Raw genomic sequence first — 22,293 nt, 5'->3', positions numbered from 1 at the left:
TAAACAAAACTGGTCGCGAATAAAGTAGCAACTATCTACGATATAATCTAAGATTACACCAACAGGGCAACAAACACCAAACACTCGGTCTCTGATCTTGCTTCCATGAGAAACATTCATGCAGGTAGGTACCACGAACCATTTCGCAACGCTCTAGGAACTTTGCGTGGGGTACAACAGGCCCATCCCAAAAGGTCGTGGGTGCAGCTCAAGGGTCAAACACGTCGCCAACGTCAAACGTGACTGATGCCGATGATTTTGGCCATCAATCAGTAATGAAAGAGACGGTACATAAAGTACCTCACCATAGCCTGAAGGGTTAAGAAGTGTTATGTACTTCGAAAGTTTAATTGATAAATCGTTTATAAATTCTTAAGTCTTGTAGAAAGTACGCACTCATGTCTTGTCCCTAGTGTTGCAGGTGTACTTAGGCTATAATGACCACTGATTATCATGGGATCCGTGTGTTTTGGTGTTCCTGATTTATAAATAAATAATCTTTATATTCAGAAATGTCAATTGACACAAAATGTACAAAAATCTCTCTTAAGTAGATCGCTTGTACTAGGATAATCCTGTGTTACAGGCGAGAAAAGATTTAACACTTATAATATTAATGCAGGTCGTCTTATTTCCATAAACGCAACGATTTGACTTTAGGTACTAGTAAAAAATACAACATCCAGTTTTAGCGAGATGATGAAGTAGCACCATAAGATTAACGAGCCAGTACCCAGTGTAGTACCGGTACCTAGTCCCAACGTCCTTCTCCATCTCATTACATAATTCAATTGGTGCTTGATATGCTTTCACATCAAGAGTTTTATTTTTAGATCGGAATGTCCGAACATCGGCCGTGAACTTGGGACTCGAGTAGATTTTCATTACGTTGTTAATTAGTGAAGCGGAAGGGACGCGTCACGGATTATTAGTGACCCTCTTTTGTGCATGATTCATTACGAGCCGATGTGACGACGCCGTCAGACGGTCCGCTAATTGATTCATTATTTATTAATATCGGACGAAAGACTTTTTATTCCAAATAACGGTCTCGATCAAGTAAATCTTAAAGTTTCTTGCAACACAAAATGCCTACGCTTGACCTTTTTATCAGTATGTATGCTTATGTAAAGAACTTTATTAATTTCTGTTTATGATATTAAACTATGTAGTAAAATATGTAACTAATTAATTTCATTTCAAAATTAATGTGGGCTGATATCGTTACCTTACCAAGATATAAAGAGTAGTGTTGCGTTAACACCATGTTTACACCACACAGTTTTAATACTGTAGAAACCAAGTATTAACAAATAAATTAAGGGACAAATCTCAAATGATTATGGACAAAACTCTCTAATGAAAGGCCTTCAAAAATCAAAATATCCAACTTCGGCTTCCCCGAGACAACGACTCTCATTAATGATAATAACTTGTAGCAATTGAATCGTCCATTAGAAATGAACGAGAAAATCAAGGAAGCTTCTATTTCGTCCCACATCGAGTGGTCACTAATTGAATATAATTCTACTTTTTCATAATTGCGTCTGTCTGTTGAAGATTTCTCGTCGTAATTTTACGACACGCCAATTGTAGCAATTGTTCTGTTAAAAATATAGCCCTCTGGATGTCCTGCTTAACGACCGGATAGGGACTAATTCATTGTCCACACCATCGTCAAATTAATACGACTCCTAGCTACCTACAGACGTCGCTTTGTCTATCAACTAATCGCCATACGAAGTATATGTTCATTAAGCTCATAAAGCTCACGCGATGTTGTGAGATGATTGAGCGTTTTTAAGCATTCTTACTATACGTCAATTAACTACAAATGCCATTTTAGATAAAAGAGAAAAGCAACAAAATATTTAATTGCATTCACTCAAAAGAAATATTTATTCAATTGCCAGACTGAGGCCTTAATCCCCATTTTTATCTCTCGTAGAAATTACATTAAATGCCCTTTGAAGTCTCCAGCACCATAATGCATTAGAATACACATAATATTATGGAAATAAATGTAAATGACGATCAATAAACGTTTTATTTGGTAGTTCATTCATTGGTCGCGATAAAGTATGAATGAAAAGCACCAGCCCGCCCACGCCCCTCACCAGTTGTAAAAGTTAAGTGTATGCGGCATTTTGTGTCATATATGGATGTAAATACGTAACGTACTATGGGGCAACCGTTTAGCGACGTATTTTATAACTACGTCTTTAAAGATAACGGCTTACTCAAACAAATACAAATATACAATACAGCTCGCATTTAGGGTGAAATATTTACTTAAATCAACAAAGTAAGGCCACGCCGTGTTATTTAAATGAAGTACCTATTGGGACAGATACATTTAATACCCGCCTGTGCGCCAGTCAATATGCAAAATAGTTTGATCGAATAGTTGAATTGAATATCAGACAGTATTTCATTTATAAGTGAATTTATTGGAGCGAAAATACCCAATGTTATTATTGGCTGTTCTGTCCAACGGAGCCGAAATATTACAGATTGCGGAGTAAATAGAAATGTGTCCGCTGAAGGGAAATGGAAAGTATTTTCAGGTGACATTACGAGCGGCATTGTGTTAGTCTTTTAACAATATCTGGCGGCGCTTTTACTAACGTTATTGTGTTACTTTTTCATGTTGAAGCTGTTTTTAAAGCTACATCGTTGTTATGTAAAAGGTTTAGTTATTTATCGTGTGTGTATGTGTGTACTAGTGACTATTGTTAATTCGCCTGGCTACAAACTGCGGTCTATTTCGTACGTCATAAATTAATTTTAAGATCGCAATTAACTTCGAGATGTTAATGGCAGCGTCGGCATCGTTAGCCGTTTTGTATGATGAGTGTCCGTGATTGATACTCGTTCGCCGGCCGCAGCGACACTTGAGCCAAGATCCAGTTTTTATATCTGGTCGCCACTCATCCACCGACTCACTATTGTATTCCTAATTGAGCTGTCAATAGGCGACCGTCCTTGACGCGCTCTTCATGACTCCTCCACGGTAGCGCGTCACTGCCGTCTCTGGCCACTACTCCAGGATACACAATAAATCATTATTCATTTTATTTTTAAATCACTTCGCCGCAGATGTAGACAAGACTTGTTATCTATAAATGGAACCAACAACGGAAATACATTACACGGCACGTTACATGAGAAAATTACAAGTTATGATACGACTCTAACGAGAAATTAATTATGATTAACGCTATTATTCATATTGCTCTGTTACGAAACGGTATGACGTGTTTATTGATTATTACAATAACAATTATCCATATTATTGTAATAATATTTCATATCGGATACAAAGTACACGTTGTCACGATAAAATTTATATTGGTTAACGAAACATTATTCAAATGGTCGGTGTTGTCAAAGGCGTGTAAATAATTCAACGATTTATAGCGGCTGCGCCCACGCAGGTCACGGCACGCAATCACATGCAACTTACACCTCAGGGCGGCGCACGATCTCAACCATAGGAAACAGAGATTAGGAATTATTTGAGACAAAGCTTTTAATACATTTTTAGTGTTGAAAAAATTGTGTAAAATGGACAAAAAATCCTAAATAAAAAACTAAACGGAAAATAAAAACGGATTTTTATCATCGATTCGCGATAATACCATTGTTTAGCTGTATATAACAAAATCTATCTTTTAGAATAGGATAAAGTTACATCTCTGTTTAATTATTTGATAAAACCGACATTAAAATACAACAAAAATAAGAATCGCTATCGCTCGTAGCGTGCACCACCTCGTTCCCCGCCTACAGTAGCGCAACGGACGGTCAAATCGGACGGCACTTCCGCTCCGCCTCTTACTAAACGCGAAGCCATCCGTGGGCGAGGCACGTGGCTAGTCGGCTATCGACTATCGGCCATCGGCTAGTCACCAAGCAGCCTCGTAGCCGCCTTCACTTCATTCATACACCGTTGTCAATGAAAAGCCATCGCCTCGTCGCCTCAGCCCGTTAGCCCATCAATAAACGTATTTTTCTACTGTCATTCCAACGACATCACCTATTTCACTTTGTTGAAGTGTTATTATGTCTTTAATAAAATAGAGAAAGTTAATTTACTAACAGACTATTGTTTTTATGTTATCTGTTACGTATAAAGTGTGTGGGTAATGATGGAATAATTTTAATGTTTTTTTTTAACGTTTTATTATTTATTATTAGTTACAAAATATCTTCATTTACAAAAAAGTTTGAATTTAAGTTTACAAACTTCTTGGATATGGTTAAAATCCTGGCTGTACACATACGCATTTGACATTTAGATGCCATTAAAAAAAAAAACAAAAATATTTCTTTTTTATTATGCCTAATCAGCCAGTACCTTATTTTAGAAAAAGGTTTTATATGCGCATTTTTTTTCAATACAAATATTTTAGTCCTAATCTGTGATCCGATATAAAATAAATAGATAAATGAAGCTGTTACAATTTAACTATTTAATTTACATTATAACTAACTTTTTGAAACAGTTCTGGCCATTTCAAGTGAAAAAAATAAGAAAATGCCATTAAAAGATATGGAAAAATAAATAGCATATTTTTTTAAATGGCTTTTTTTGTATTTTTGGTGTAAAACCAGCCAGTAGTAATGTAATGCAACCTTTTTATTAAGGAATACTTATTTCTTATTTCGTACTATAACATGAAATTTTTTTTGCCGACATCTTTGATCATCCATATAACTATCCATACATTTTTATTTTGTTATTTCATAAAAGTACATAATTATTTACAAATAAAATTAAAATAAGTTTAAATAAGTAGATAACGATGATGATAATTATGTGAATGGAGCGATGACTGTTGTTGGAGATGAAATTAGTTGTTCCGTTGTAAAAAATATTTAAATTACCTAATTGTAATAAGTAGGTGTCGATATAAAAGCATCTGAGTATTCATATCAAATAATATACAGTGACTTTAAACTTTCAGAACAGCTCATATCTACAAATACTTAAAAAAAGACAAAACAAGCAGTCTAACAGGAAAGTCATTAGTCAAAATAGAATCAAAGTGAACAGAAATATTTCGAAAATAAGCTTTGAAGTTTCATACGTTGGAGTGTGACCACCATGTACCCGTCGCTTTACGTGTTTTGTTTTTATAGACAGTACAGATTAAATATGACATTATTTTGGTAGTAAATTAGGGACAAACTTTTTAGGTTCCTGAGGATATGAAATGAATGCAGATTTTTCTAATATTAGGTAATTTATCTAAAATTAGACAGACATTTAACCGTGATCTCACCTAGGGACTTACTCTTGGATCCAATTCCGACCAATCGACGTTGATATTCTGAAATTTCGTACTCTTGAGTAGCAACACTAGCGCCCATTGCATCCGTATCGTGTGCCCTGTGATGGTAAGTGACGATGCAGTCGAAAATGGAACATGTCTGGATAGAAACAGCCCATTTACTCTGGCCTTAATTACGGTAGTGGTTCTGAGATGGAAATAATAAATAATACGATTTTTTGGTAATTTACGCCCTCATTTTTTTATATCATTTAATTATGTTCGCGTGTTCCCATCTTCCCGCATGCATTCATTAAGACTGACAATTTAAAACATTATTAACGGAACTAATGGATTTTGGTTAGTTTAGATGGTTCAAGGGTACAGAGTTGTTCCGTGCGTGAATCGAACCTGCCACACGTTGCGTGGCAGCCGGTTGCCCAGCCACCGCGCGACCCGTGCAGTCAAAAAATCGATGAAAACATAAAAACACCGATTTACAGAATAACAAACTTAACGATTGAAAAATATTTGTTCTGTCTTTTACTTGCTTAGCTTAATACTTTATGCAGCAAACATCTTGTTGTTTATTAAGCCTCGTTTACACTGGCGAGTGGCTCGCTTAGATAAGGAGAGCCCGAGAGTCTAGACTCCTTAGCCGGGAGACATGCGTTGAATACTTGAACTGGTGTGAACTCTTCCTTGTATGAAGGTTTATATTGTTCTTCTTGCGACTACATCTTCCATGTGGTTGTTAGCTGACAAAAAAGAAAAATCAACCTTGAGAGTCTTATCTTAAAATAAAAAGAATACAATCATTCTCATCATTACCTAAATCAAGTAGTCTTTTGAAAAAGTAGAACATTTTAGTGACAAACTTAAAGTACCAAATACCCAACCTTTACAAATGAATCACTTAACAAACGATTGACAAATGCGCGCAGTGCCCCATATATTGCAATTTAAATAGTCGCAATAACTTGAAGGGCCAGCCCAGTAATAATAAATAACACTTAAAATTCATTATCGGAGTCTGGCCATAAATTACTGTCAGCCTGGTGGTGATATGATTTATTGTGTTCTACATGAAATGAATCAAGCGATGGTAATTACATAAGCGATACGTGGCAATACTGTGTCAAATAGTCCGCCTACGAGCCTTCAAGAGCCGCCAACTTGCTTAGAACTTAGAAACAGCTGCACACGACATTTGTAAATTGTTTTTTAATCATTCTCTGACATGATATTGTTCACAATCCCATTCATTACTCACTCATTTAATATATTATGATTGAGAAATGAATTTGTCTAGCTTTCAGACCGAAACCACAGAATACTCGAAACTGCTTAATCGAGTCCCGTTTGGGTTACATAAATAGGACGGGTATTTAAAACGTTGTGACGTGTGTTACATTGATTGGCAATATCTAGGTTACCTATACGACTAAAATTAGGGACAAAAGTCAATAATCTAGTTTGACATAACTCAATATATCGTGGTACTAAATGTGATTACCAAACATAATGTGACTTCCATGAAAATCAAACTACACTAACAGTTATAGGCATTCGATCTCATGATTGTCTCTGTTTGTATATTTATGGTAATGCCGCGAAGTTATGGCTTAATGCTTGCCTACTAAGTTGTGAATTTCGTAACTTAGGTACGTGTGTCTCGTTGTTGGTTTAGCTGTCCAAAGGCCAAAGCTCGGGCTTAAAGCTTAAGCCGTACCTTTAACATTTTTTGTATTTTGTGTGTGACCCATGTATCATGTATTAAATAGGATTACGTATTTAAAGTATGTATAAGCCTACCCCTTCAGGGAAACATAGGTACATACATGATATTCTCTTGCTATTTGCAGTTGAAATCAGATAAATAAAAATTGGTACACAATGTCGTCCAAGGCTTCATATTTTTATCAAAAATTTTTCGCTTCTCACCCGGGAATTAAGAAGATTTCCTAGTTTTTTAAATAAGTAGTTACAAAGCCTATTCAATGGAGATAAACAAACGGTAAAATATCTCCCAGTATTATAACATTAGTATAAAAGATTGACAAGTACTGAAAATACACTCATAACAATGGATATATTCATTTTCGTACCGAAAATACCTCCGTGTTACGTTGTTGATCTAATTTCCTTTACATAAACAGCCGAACTTGGAACGTCCATTACTGATATTATATTTGACGGTTGAGTTCCTTTCACAATACGTATTTATTTATAGAAAATCTTTACCTACGCATAATCTAAACAGAGATATAAAGAAGCCCACATAGTAGATCAATAGCACTCGGGTCAACAACTTAAGGTTTTCTTTACATATTTGTATGTTTAGAAGGTAAATAAGTAAACAGGTAATTAATAGTAAATAGATGTCAAAGTTAAATATAATTTGAATGATTTAAGTGTGGGAGAGCCATGAATGGGCCGGCTCGACCGGAATGATACTACGGTCTAGCAGGAAATTGACGTGAAATAACGCTTGCGTTGTGTTCCCAATCACCGATGCCCCAACAATTGATTTATGATTACGACGTTTAAACAAAACGTCTTCATTAGCCAATCTTTGCATTTATTACCGGTGTGAGTATAATCTACACTGAACAAACAGTCACTATAGCTACATACAGCTAGTAGTCCAGGCTATGTATGTTCGCGTGCCGACGCTCAGTATCAGCTCGTCGCCGAGCTTTACTCGAGAATGGCCGTCTAACTCAGCCAGATAACGCGCACTTTACCGAGACATGACACGACATGAGCCTCAGTGGACGGTAGCCGCTAGTTACTGGAAGCTAGTACTGGCTCGTGCAACTTGCACAAGTAAACACTGCTCGGACTGCTCCTGTTTCAATCTGAAAATTAAAAATATAGGTCTTTGATAATGATTGGGTTTCGGTGGTATAATGAACCTAAAGCTAATTTAAATAGGCAATCACCAAGTGTTACTACTATACTTAAGTTTCAGAGGTTTTCCGATGACAAGAAATTACCATTATGGAATGCTTAAATAAGTGCACCTAATTTAACGTGAAGTCTAAAAACAAGCCTAATTTTTGTAACTAATAATGGTACCAAGCTAAACTAGACTATTACATTTTGATCATTTACAACATACTAATATTCAGTCAACTAATATACAATCTATGTACTAAAGTTTTCAGGGAAGCTTTTATATACCTACCGTACATACAAATACTCGTACGACCACTCATCGAAGTTCTGCAATAAAACGTTCCTTCGTTCGAGAGGCCCTCACTTCGAACCATACCTTTTACCATAGCACTTATCGATCAGCTGTCAAAATGTACAAACTCCATGGTTCCATAGTGAAATACCTCGTTTGTCTTAGGGGCTAACGTAATTACTGGTGCGCTGCACCGCGGCAACCAGATTAAGGTTACCAAATGAAATTCCTGCAAGGAACGTGACCCGCGGTTGACACGGGCCCTGTCTAACTACCTACCGACATACCTTTTAAATCGATTCCAGTTTAGAGAACATTTATTTTGCAATCGAGTCCGAACTCATGTGGGAAAATGTTTGAAATACTGTTCAGAAAAAGCTTCACAATTTGAAATTCTTAACCGTACGGTAGTAATCTTAACGTGCTGCTTTTATTGTTATGTTATTTACCTTTGTTTATTTAAATCAGTTTGCATATACATCACTGATTTAAGTACCTGTAGGGCTTTATTTACCTATGAAAAACTTTCGTTGATGGTTTTAAAATCAAACTGCATTCTATCTATCATTGAAGGTGTTGACTGATTTTTTCTATAAAGATGGTACAGTCATGTAAACAAAATGTTAGTGGACCACTTCCCATAAAATTACTAAGTAAGCACACCACATAACATACTTAATGAAAGTAAATACTTAAGTAAAACCGATAAAAGGAGAGTTTAAGTATTGTTGAAAAAGTAACGTGTTCACATATTTTAAGGTTTTATGTCAGCCACGATAAGGGACAGGGAACTTAAACTTAACGATCGACTCACATAAATATGGGCTAATGTTTTAAACCGTAATATTTGAGTTTATGACGTATTCACTCTAACCTGAAGTATATTACCCTCGTCTCGTGATGTGTTCTAAAGTCGTCGGCGTGATGTTCTTTAGTTATGTATGTATAAGTATTCAGATAACAGATACCCGGAGCTGCGGAATACCTAGCGGGTTTACCGGAGCTCCAGCTCGAAGAGCAAGAGTATATAGGAAGGGGTGGTTTTTAGTCAGTAAGAGTCTGACACTCCCTCTCGCCTCGCCCGAGGCAGGAGAAGTCATTGGATGATTTTCCCCCTTAAAACAAAAAGATAACAGATATCATGTGTAGAAAATGTGGTCTATACTTATGGCTTGAGCCAAATAAAGTAACAAAGACTTATCTGTGAACGTGGTGGAAACAAAATCCTGAGCTAAGTTTTCCTATTTTTTTCTCAAATAGCCACCAAGCGATGCTATGAACTAAACGCATATATTAACTGGCAACACTTCTCTTTCACGGTAGACAGGTATTCCAAGTATTCAGGTCAAATTACTTCAAAATTTACAAGACGCGTGAGACAATGCTTTAATTTATGTAAACGCAAATTTAATTTTAGCTTAGAAACTGAATATAACAATGGAATTCTTAAAGCAAACGTTCAATAAATTGTAATTTTCATGGCGCTTACATTGTTGGCGGTAACATTGTTTAATTCAACGATGTGGATAGTAAAAGTGAAAATATTCTTTTGTTTGGAAAAAACTTTTAATATCGACTTGGAAATTGTATCGTGACACGTCATTTTCACCATTGATACCAAGCCTCGGGGAAATCGAAGAATTCAATTCGTAGATATACAAAAACGCGGGTAAAACTCAATGACTTGTCTGTTTGCAACTCACTTTCATAAAGTTGATATTTTGTAACAAACCGCCAGCTATGTTTTACTCAGAGTTTTCACAGTATCTTTCACATACGTTCATGTAAACATTTATTGTGTACTTTACAAAATACTATATATTGTTATTCATCACTTCATCAGCTATTCAGGTAGCACCTACCACACATCACTACTGAAAATGAACTAAAAGAAAGTTTTGACTTGGGTTACATATTTTGAAACATGAGTTTTAGGAAATAATAAGGAACGAAAACTTAACGAAGCGTAACATCTTGAAACACATTTAGTCTTCAGCCATAACTTAAGAATTATCAAGTAGTAGATGAAAGTTCTGATTCCATAACAAAGGCGTATACTGTCATAATGTAGGTGTCTAAATAACCAAACTTGTGTCTGCAACGCTACCACAACTCCGAAACAAAACAACACTAGCAAATATACAACAGTAGCTCCCTGTAAAGATTACAAGAAGCGACTTGTAATAATTTACGACAAACTATACAAACCGATAGTTATCATGTCGTTGGAAACGTATTGCTAGCGTTCGGAATTTAATTTCGATAGTAATGTAACAGCTGCGGCCCATCTCTTCTCGGAACTTGCTCTCATTTGGCAACGTGCGACACATCGCGCCTTTTGACTCCACACCCATTATTTTGATATTATCACCGACATATTAATACAACCAATATCAATTAATTAACTGACATAGCTGAAAGGTGATTGGTCCAAATTAGCATGTGTCACTTGTACAGTACAATGACCTGATTGTTTACTAATTACTCCGTTCTCTGGAATTTTAGCATTGATTGAGATAATGATGATGAATTGAATACTGTGTGTTATGCTTGAGTTACAGTCTTACCTCCTTTCTGTGTAGTTGATAAGCAATTACGTGGGTATCATTTACAGCTAATAGGCATTAAGATTTATCTAAGTATACGTATAATATCTACCTACACATGTACCAACGTGTTTTCATAGGAACGCAATTCGAAAAATACTTTCATTAATGATGCAAGAGTTTAAATAATTCTTTGTTATCTGATATCTACTCTATACAAACTCACATTAAACCTGAATTCTGGAGAAAATAAAAGAAGTTCCTAAAACATTTGTTTCCTAAAGGTTCGTGTTTACGTTACGTTTACGTCGACCTGTTGTCTTACAGGTAACAAAGAACCACAATTTATAACCTTCCCTCGACTTTTTCAATGGGAAATCCAATTTTGGAACAATAAGGAAATATTTTATTGGAAAAGTTTGCTAATGATACTAGGATTTTAAACAGTTGAAAAGATAATCATAGAATTATACCATATAAGTATGGGAGAGCCATGCTAAGTGTGGGAGATCAGTCTTCGGTACAAATAGGCCAGCTCGATCGGAGTGATACCACCACGGGCTCATAGAAAACCGACGTGAAATAACGCCAGCGTTGTATTTGGGCGGCGGCCGTTGCTTACCGTTAGGTGATCCGTCTGCTCGTTTACTGGCTTTTATTATAAAAAACACCATAGTTCCAATCATTCGCCCTTTCACGTTTTATCCATTAAGAAGATTGGAAAATAATACTGCAGTCAATCTTGGAAGTTGCGTAAAAATGGCAAACAGTTTGAGGAAAAATCTTCATTTTGTCGTATTCGGATCAAAATGGGTGGGAAATCAATACATTTCGGACTTTCAAATTGCAATAACAGCACACCACCTCGGACTCCGACCCACCCTTCGCGGCGTCGTGTGTGGAATTAATTCGATGACTCAGAGCTCCATAATATTGCGAATAAGATGATGACGAAGTGTGTAATGTTTCCTGGCCTGCTGCCAGGGTGACTATGATAAGGCCTGCTTCTATATCCAGCGGTGTTGTGCTCGTCCTCCTTACCGTGAGTGTGTAGTTTCCTGCAGAAAATTGCTGCATCATTAACGTAATTTGGGATGCTCTCCTTGGAAATGTTACTGAAAAAAAACATTGTTAAAAATAGAATATCTCTTTCAATGTGTTATTCGAATCAATTTGTTTTGCACAAATTATATACAGATATTACAGATAAACTGTATTAAATGCAAAGTTTGTAATCATCGAAGCAACGGCGCTCGTTGCTCCTCCCTTGTGCCAATAATGTTGACACCGCGGAGAGTAATCATCGTCCATGTTTCACTCCATCGGAGATGACAGCGCGCCTCCCCGCCACGACACGACACCAGCACTGAATTAAAAACCCTCTCCGTTTCCCTTAATGTCGCCGAAATTAAAATTTGAGAACTATTGTCTTCTTCGAACAATGATCCCTTGTTACAGCACTTTTCATTCCACGTTCCGTTCGCGCGTTGTCCCCATTCATTATTTGAAATGTTTGCCGTTTAAATTAAGATTTATTATTCTTTTTGGAACTCGTGGAAACCAATTAAATCGCCTGCAAATAATGTAATGAGAAAATTATTTGAATCCACAAAAAGGTCGCCTTTTTATAATGAGTGTTTTCGTTGTGATTGCTCATTTTGTAACCTAAACGTTTTTATTTTTTGAAACTGTGAGATTTGTACCTCATACTTTGTGTACTGTATTTTGTCTGTCTGAAACTTTTGTACTATTACTTTGAACACGTTTCTACCTATACCTTCTTTGTTCGATTTTTCTTCCACCGAAGTGCGAACTGCAAAGTATCTTTTGATGATGTAAACTTCAGAAGTATCTAAAGTTAGCCTTATGTTCTGTGCAGGCTACTTCGGGAAGTACTTGAACAAGTACAACGGGTCGTACATCCCCCCCGGCTGGCGCGAGTGGGGGGGCCTCATCATGAACTCCAAGTACTACAACTACAGCATCAACATGAACGGGAAGAAGATCAAACACGGAGACGACTATCATAAGGTAAGGTGTTCAGTCTTCTACAGTAATTGAATGTAGAATCTCAAGGTTCAAGATGTTCAAATTAGAATCACCATTGATTTTTATGGATAAGTACTTTATGTTTTGCGTTTATTTTGTGTTAAAAATAACCATTTTAACGATTTTGTGACAGGACTACTACCCAGACTTGATCGCGAACGACTCGATTGCGTTCCTGCGTGCGTCGAAGCGTCGTTTCTCCCGCAAGCCCGTGCTGCTGGTAATGTCGTTCCCGGCGCCTCACGGGCCCGAGGACTCCGCCCCTCAGTACTCGCATCTCTTCTTCAACGTCACCACGCATCAGTAAGTATATTATACAATTGCGAATTTAATATAATCGAAACATCGGAGAATATTTTATGAAGCTTCGGGAGTCTCTTGTGTTGTAATTCCTTTTCAAAAATCTCTCTCTCTACTCTTTCGCACGACGAGATAGTAAAAGTTATGAAAGTACCACATTAAATGACACCAATGAAGGCTGCAGTTCGTCTGTTGTCAGAATTGATTCTAGGTAAAAACAGTACCAGTCTGCAGTATTTTCATCAATACTCAATCGAACGTCCTCGGTGATACCCGTAGAAGTAGTTTTAGGAACTTCTTCACCTACTAACAAGATATTATTTCCAAAACAAAACATCAAAGCTGGTGATATACAGTATCTAGGCTGCATACTCATAAGGATTATTGCGTGACGGCAGTATGTGGTATGTGGCAATGAATAACAGTCAAGTGTCGGCACTTTATCACTCGTGATTTATATCGTCCAAGTTGTAAGAATACAAATAAATCATGTGAAGGTGATGGGGCTATCGTCGCGTTGGTTATAGCTGCAGTTGCAATGTTATGTAAGTGCAATACCTACTTTATTGCATTACTTTGGTACGGTACACGCGATAATGGGAAAAGTTCTCTATAAACAATCGATGAAGATGATTTGTACTCATGAAGTAAGTACCTACAAAGTATTTGCTTCATGTTTATACTCTATCTGTAAAATGGTTATATGACATGGAAATATGTTCTACTCCAACATGTTTATTGCACACTTGCCGATTAAACGAAGATCAGACGTAATTTTTATTTACAGAGAGGTGAATGTATAGTTATATTTTTGTAATAATATTTAAATTCGTCAACGCAGGTGAGTCAGCATGTCTGAAACAACCGGAGGGGTCGTTGCTCTAATCGATAAATTCAATTTCATAATTTAGTCCTCAGAGAGTATGACTTGAATCACTTCGTTCGTCGTCCGTTGAAATTTAAAATATTAAAATCGGTATTCAGTTTGAAAGCCCAGCGGGCCGGGGACTCGCGTCTTCTAAATATCTCAACAAAAACACTAATTGCTGGCATTTTCGCAACAGCACCGGCCATCTTGCCACTCTTTAAATATTTAAACAGTCGGAGTTTTTGGGCCTCCACCAAGTGCAAATAGCTTTTAGGATGCCACTCTGATGTTTGTGGTCGACCCAGCAACATTTCACTGCTAAGATACGCTCAAGGATGTTACAAGGCCCTAAGCACCTCAACGCGCTCCGGAGCGCGGTTACGCTTAATTTTAAAGAGGTCGTTAGTGTGTTATCCTTATAATCCACACTTACAATAACTTTCCACGATACATTTTAAGCTTTTCGGTGCTACAAATGGATCAACCACACCTGGATAAATGTATACAAAGTTAATTGTGTCATTCAATTATTCATTCTGAAATGAAAACGCTACAAAGTTAGCTACTGCAACGATACAGCCTCTCTATACATGTAACACGCAGCGTACTAAATAGCAGTCGACTTTATGTGGCGGTGCATGTACTCGCGTTCATAATCATGAGCGGCCTTTTTTCGCGGGACCTCGCCGAAAATTTTACGTGCACTTATGGCGGACGGCGGGCGGCCTGAATAATTTTAGTTGCACTCAGCCGAGGTGGCTCGAGCCTGATTTATGTTTCATAAGAATGTTTAGCGGGGAGTCAGGATTCAGGAGAACGTATATTCGTATATCTCTCGTGTTGGGCGATAGCAAACTGGTTCGCTTATTCAGCGGGAGCTTGTGGTGCGGAGTAATGTGAGGGTATCGGTCACTGCTACGTTCAGGTGGCGAATGCCGCACACACATCAATTGTCTGTTCTACGGCGACTACGTCTGAATGTCTCACTTATGTAATGTATACCTACGTGTAGTACTACGACGTAGTATTATCACTGGTCTCATGGTAGAGTCCGGATGGTCACGGATGACTAGATTTTCTTTCAAAAACTCTGCATATTGTCTGTAACAGGGGAGCGTAGAAAAACAAATGCAAACCGTTTGTAAATAGTTACGTTAATTATTGGAATTGGAGTTGTTAAATAAACACGGTCTTATTGTGCAAAATTATATTTATTATACCCAATGTTCCAAATTGCGAATTTCGTAGTAATGTGTGGTAATGTTAACAAGGAAATAAGATATTGCAACGAAACTTTCAGCGAAATAATCGATACTAAAGTATCTGGTTTAATTTTCAATTCAATACCAGTAAATGCTATTTAAAACACTTTATATTTTTTGGGTACCTGAGATATTTACATTAATCAGATGTATGAATCTTCTCCGGCTGGAAAAAATAAACATTTATTTATAAAAACCATTCGAAATCGTAGCGTTTTACTGGTCTTACGTATAGGAATATTCCAGCAACAAATACTTAGTGTTAGTGGGAGTAAACACAGGATTAATCTATTTATAAACATTTATAGAGGTGAAATATTTGACGCTTTCTCGTTTTACGATGTTGTGTAGTGAGAACAACAACTTTATTGACACCATTTCACTCACTTTATACTTCAACTTCTTGGAGTATGCCCATTTTATAGCGAACTTCTCACATTAAATGTGTGTTATACTAGATTTATTTATAGTTTTATCAGTCTATTAGTGCGTTAGTTACAATAAGTATAATGTTCTTCTTTACGAGTATTAAAAAAGCATTTACAGGCATACATAGCTCAATATTATTACTTGTGTAGTCATTATTTACGTGGATGTTAAAAATCAGTGTGAAGTTTTTAATGACAGTCATGATTTCGATAACATTAATATTTGTCGTGAGTTTTAGTCGTTACATCTAACTTTTAGAGACGGTATGTATAACTATGTAGAGTTTATGTATGAGAGATAAAACAAGTTCGACGTCTTAAATATTGTTTTAAACAAAGGACACTATATATATTTTCCTAACTTAGGAGGAGAATACCTATATTTACGTATTTTACTAATATGTAGATTTCGTCCGAAAATGTTTGCGAGATACCTATGTGGGATTCAAAACAATAAGTTTGTGCTCATATCATCGGCAGCTGCAGGAGTATCAGAGTGTCAGACGTGCCGTGTTATTAAGCAGAGCCCGCGCTCGGCACCGCGCCCCATCCCCAGCCGTCTCCACAAATGACAATATGCACACTGAATATGTATTAGATTGCAAGCCGTTTCGACTTCATCGAATTGCACCTTCTGGCGGATTTTATAGCTTGTTTCTGAAATTGAACACACATTGTTTGATGCACATGAATAATGCACGTCTCTAAAATGACATAAAATATTAACAGTCTAAAGTAATAAGTTTCTACCCTCCTATAACATGTACCTATTGGTTTTGTTTTCTTCAACAAACAAACCCTTCCAAAACAGAGTCAGATGGTATGACTCTGAAGAATTTTCACTTCGCTGAACCAAATTACACGGAAAAACAAAAGTTGTTTTGAGAAAATAACAGATCGGTGTTTAGGTTAAAATGTTGAATCTTCTAATACACCACACTTTATAGACATAGTTACATACGTAGGTAAGTTTGAGTAATGTGCAATTATAAACATTCTAGATTTTCGTATAGTTTCAGCTTGTATGTACATAAGTATGTAGGCGGGTACATCAAATGCAACTTTATCCTAATGTTTTTTTTACGACCCAATTGATTGGCAACATGTTCTAAAACTTAAAGTAATTATTTTTTAAGCCAGGAGACCTAATTATTATCTCTGATATTCGACTAGCGTAGGTAGAAAATGTAATAAGCATTTACAATATTTTTTGTTTGAAACCAGTTGTCAGTCTACATTCAGTAAAAACACAAAGCCGAGCCGCATTTCCACATAAAATACATCAGGAATGTATGTATGTGCATATTTTACGTTATTTTTTATACGGACGACTTCCTTGCATGATTTTATTTATCGTGCAGTTGATATGTTCGACGGGTACCTACGCCCGGTCCTTGCATAAATTAGACCTGTCGGGGAAGCCTTCAGAGCGGTTGAAAGTTGCCGATACTAATAAACGAGACAGTCTTTATCCGAATCATTAAATAACATTTATATTTTAAGCTGTTTATTTGTAACCGTGCTGCGACACCGGGATGAAGTCAGAGGTCCGTTCCATATTGACCAGTCAGGGCTGTTACATTTTATGCACCGTTTGAATGTTATTGCAACTTGAATTTGAGAACTGGCACGTTTAAGTATGAAGTAATTAATGCTATTTGATGTTGAAAAATATGTATTGCTAAAATGTCTCACTCATTGTAAAGAAAAATAAAGACGACAGCCGTTGCAGTGTGTTGACCGTCGTCTTGAATTTGTCGAACCGTTGTTTTTCTGTGGGAATATGAAGTATTTCTGTCAAAATGTACCAATACATCGGTTATGTAGAACCTTACTTAATACCAGCAATTAATTGCAGTTATAAGCGTAAATTATTAGCCACGCGTATATAGCTAAGCACGAGTCAATTATAAAAGGCAACCCTTATATAACGACATATTGTTGATTAGTTCAGCTTATTAATAAACATGGCCGCGTATGGTCCATTGTTCCGCGGTCACTATAAACTTTATGCTACCATTCAGAAAATTATTTCCTTGTACGACTTTTACTACTAAGTACTTACATACCTCTACTTTTATAGCTTCCCTGTAATAAATCAATAAGCCATTGGGATCGCTCCATTATACCCCCTGTTATGATTACAAATGCTTATTCCCGTGTAAACGATTTGGTGTATTGTACGTAATAGAAAAGGCAAAATCAGTAACATGAGAGACGGATCGCGTCAGATCATTGGAGAGCTACTAGTACTCGATGCTCGACATCAATCCTACAAGCCTACATTTATACTACTTAATCTCTAGTTAATCTGTTACAGAAACATGTATAATCTGAAGTTAATCTCATGTCGAACTTAATTCCACTTCAAAGAAATTACTACTAGATCCTACGCATCTTAGTTTCTCTTTGCATACAATTTAGTGTTATTCAACAATTATTATGCAAATCAATCGCGAAATTGTTCCACTTTTACGGATTATAAACATTTAAAATGGAAATTCAAAGACATTAGTTCCAGATAGCTTGTATTATATTGGATGGATGGTAAACTCATTTCATTAGTGCAAGTTGCATGCATGCTGCGGTGGACCATCTCCGACTTATTGGCGCCAGTAACTAGAATCGGACATGGGTTTGAACGAAGCATCAGGGTTGTTCCAAAATTGTGCTTATATATTTTTTACCGGCAAATCTTTCATAAAGAGATTTCTATCTTGGTATCCCTGATTGTTGTAAACTTAGTGAGTAGCTGTAGTCAGGCTTTCGTCGTAGGAATATGCGTACCTATATATTGAGTTTTCTAAATGTATTTGTTAAACAAGTTATTGGCTATAAAACATTTTTAGATGCTAAAGGTCAGAGAATCTGAAACTAAAATAAGTTCAACCAAAGCTCGCTGTATACCTACCATATCTATGTAGGGATGCTTTTAAGTTTGGTATGAGTTTTAAAGGGCAGTCAGTGGGTAGGCGCTATTTATATAAACTCAAATTGTACCTAATGATAACTTAGTAACTTGTATACCTTACCTATAGGTTATTTCAGAGTTTAGTGAACTTGTATGTCTTGTAGGTCATGCCATTTCAATATTTGATTAGTCTAGAATAGAGACATCACTAAATTTATTATTCATTGGCGAACCAATAGTCAATCGGTGGGTATTGAGTACATGCATCATCAATATAGATATTATAGCATCAAATAAGCAATTAAAAGCACCTTAATAAATCTTCATAAGATTCCCAGACACGAAGTATTTACTAACTAATGTCTAGTTTTTTTATTATGGTAACCCTGTGTTTTAATATTCAGCCATCAGCGTATTGTGTGGTCGCCTGGTCGGGCGTATCGCAGAAACCTGTCCTCGGGCGGTGCCGACAAAAGCGAATTAAAAAAATGTCTAAAATGTACCTTTAATATGTAATAATGATGTAGAATGAATCTTTTAAACCTTGATTTTTAGTTAGATAATAATATACGATCAATTTTGTTTTCATCACCCTTATTTTTGTGCATTCGATTAGGTATCATGCCTAAACTTTATGAATCAGGATTTTTATTCAGAAAACGACGTTCTGAAGTTCCTTCGTTGTATAGTTATTAGAGATTTATCTCTTTATTAATTCATTACTCGTATGTTAAGTTCAATTTGTTAAGTGCTAAACTTATTTCCAATGACTTTTATAGCTTTGTTTAATTTATTTGAATCTTAACACCTATTCCACACTTCTGATGTAAAGTAGGTACCTAACAACTATAACTATTTTCCTACTTATAAATGTACGACCTTTCGACCTCATTCGTCCACGTTGGGCCGTTGCCTTTTGTCGGCTGTACCTACCCACATGGCTATAGGTGTGTAAGCAAACACAAAATAAACATAAATCAGTTAATTTATCGCGAGGACAGCTCAGCTAATCTTAAATTAATATATAATTAAAGTCCTAAAAGTTCCTTGTAATTTATTATCTACTTATTTATTTACCTGTGTTTAAAGTCTTGTCTTTTAAGTTGTTTAAGTACCTACCTATATGACGATGTTATGTACTTAGATAGAAGAAAGGTATGTACCTATGTATACGTACTTTACGTAAGATGTCCTTATGAACTATACCTATGTAGAGATGGGCTATCGTGTTATCATTCAATACATGTGCATCATACATAGGTACTACCCTTGCCTTGATAATATACTTTTACCTACTCAACAACGTATGATCGAGATTTGTATTTACGCTAAAACTTGCAAAACCTGAGAGTTTGTGATTGATATCGCGAATCGCAAACCGAGATCTAAATGGGACTTGACGTACTCACTGAGACACGAGGTAAATCATTGTTTATCTCTAGATCTCAGTTTCCCCAGTTCTAGTAGCTATTTCTTGGCTGAAAATATCGAAGTATCTAAGAAAGGGTAGATAAAGTATAAAGTGTATATAAAGTGCACCTACCGGCAGCATAGTTAATTCTATATAGTTGAGTACCACGCATACTTCAACACTGTAGAGAGCAAAATTCATGAACAAAATGAGTTGCAAACTCTAATGAGAAAGTTTCGTTAATTTTAGTAAATTTTGTATGAAGGAGGGAAAATAGTCTCATCTTTTTGGAGAATTTAATTACGTGGCCCTAGTAACTAGGTAGGTAGTGTGGTTAAGCTAATTATTTATTTGGATTATCGTGAATCTCGTTTTTAGACTAAACCTATTTTTTTATTGCTCTCAGGTCGAAAGAGCTACTTAGGATTAGGTAATTTACTAGATAGATAGCTGGGTTACCATCGCATCTGGGACTCGAAACCTACCTCCAGCCTCCATCCATAATAATACCTACCTAAGTATATAAGTATTTCTGACATTATTATTTAGTACCTATACATTATGAACGGTCAAAGTATTTAATCTGAACTTTACAGTATTTTCCAGTGTACCAACTTGCTTATTTAAAACTAACTTTCCTATTTCAGCACGCCGACATACGACATGGCGCCAAATCCGGACAAGCAATGGATTCTCCGCGTGACGGACAAGATGAAACCCATCCATCGGCAGTTCACAGACCTGCTGATGACCAAACGACTGCAGACACTACAGAGCGTTGACATGGTACGCTGTAACTTGTAAACTAGTTCGGTACAACTACATTCGCAGTTCACAAACACTTAAGTGCAAAGTTTTACGGCCAATAAAATGTTTCTGAATTCCAATATGGCGTTTCGCGCATAATTTGTCTCGTAGATACTCGTAAATGCTTTTGAATTTAATTTGTTGTGTGATTTATTGGATAACATTCTATTTCATTAATAAATGTAGGGTTTATCTAGTGTTTATTTTGAGCAATAAAAATACTGATTACTTACTTATTGCATGTACCGACCATCAACGGATTTTTGACATTAGTACTAAAATACCTACTTAAATATTTTTTCCAGGCGGTAGAACGCGTCTATCAAGAGTTGAAAGCACTTGGAGAACTGGACAACACCTATTTAGTGTACACTTCAGACCACGGTTACCATTTAGGCCAATTTGGCTTAGTCAAAGGAAAAAGCTTTCCGTTTGAATTTGACATCAGGGTACCGTTCCTCGTACGAGGTCCAGGAGTAGAGCCCGGCACTGTGTAAGTTGTTTTTAGTACCTTCCCATATTATTCAATAAAATATTACTAAGTATGATATTCATCCTCTTTACTTTTGTTTTGAGAAGGTAGGTAAATACTGGTTGGAATGTATGAAAAAAAATTGAAGACGCCATTTGAAAAAGAAAAAAGAAATGCGTTTTGTTTTTTATTTTCTATTGGCATCCAATTTTTTTTAGTTGATACAACCAGTTACAGTTACTACAACCACCATGTAGGTATAATACGATAGTAGATACTGGTTGATTTGTATGAAAAATTTAGACGCCATTAAAAAGAAAAAAAGAAAGCCCATTTATTTTTTTAATGGCTATTGGCATCTGTTCATAAGATAACCAGTGTCTAACTTATTTTTTTCATTTGGGGATAAAATGAGGATTTATTATAAAATATAACATCTATAATAGTTTATATATATTATATATCATATTATAGTTTGAATTTATCGATTCTTTGCTTATCGACATAATTATGAGCATATTTTCAACGCGTTTATTTGTCTCTGCAGCGTGGATGATATAGTTCTCAACATCGACCTGGCGCCAACATTCCTGGATATGGGTGGAGTGGAACCGCCAGCGCATATGGATGGAAGATCACTCCTGCCGTTGTTGCAGCCGCGTCGTCGCCGCCACGCAGCAGCACACTGGCCTGATACGTTCTTAGTGGAAAGGTAATAACATCAAAAATAAGAAAAATAACTTTTAAAATATTGGTAAGAAAAAATTATA

At 36.3% G+C, this 22,293-nt stretch overlaps 1 protein-coding gene across 1 annotated transcript in view; it reads left to right on the top strand.

Annotated features, from left to right (window-relative positions):
• Positions 1-22,293, top strand: part of LOC118262655 (extracellular sulfatase SULF-1 homolog) — a 78,238-nt gene that overhangs the window by 51,306 nt on the left and 4,639 nt on the right. Inside the window, exons 4-8 of the mRNA XM_035574192.2 lie at positions 12,895-13,046; positions 13,198-13,367; positions 20,892-21,030; positions 21,357-21,544; positions 22,071-22,235. Of these exons, the coding sequence (XP_035430085.2) occupies positions 12,895-13,046; positions 13,198-13,367; positions 20,892-21,030; positions 21,357-21,544; positions 22,071-22,235 (814 nt within the window). The remainder of the gene's footprint in view (positions 1-12,894; positions 13,047-13,197; positions 13,368-20,891; positions 21,031-21,356; positions 21,545-22,070; positions 22,236-22,293) is intronic.

The sequence above is a fragment of the Spodoptera frugiperda genome, chromosome 12 (assembly GCF_023101765.2).
Source record: "Spodoptera frugiperda isolate SF20-4 chromosome 12, AGI-APGP_CSIRO_Sfru_2.0, whole genome shotgun sequence".
NCBI classification, from domain to species: Eukaryota; Metazoa; Arthropoda; class Insecta; order Lepidoptera; family Noctuidae; genus Spodoptera; species Spodoptera frugiperda.
The sequence above is the reverse complement of the archived record's forward strand: the minus strand, read 5'-3'. Positions and strand labels throughout refer to the sequence as shown.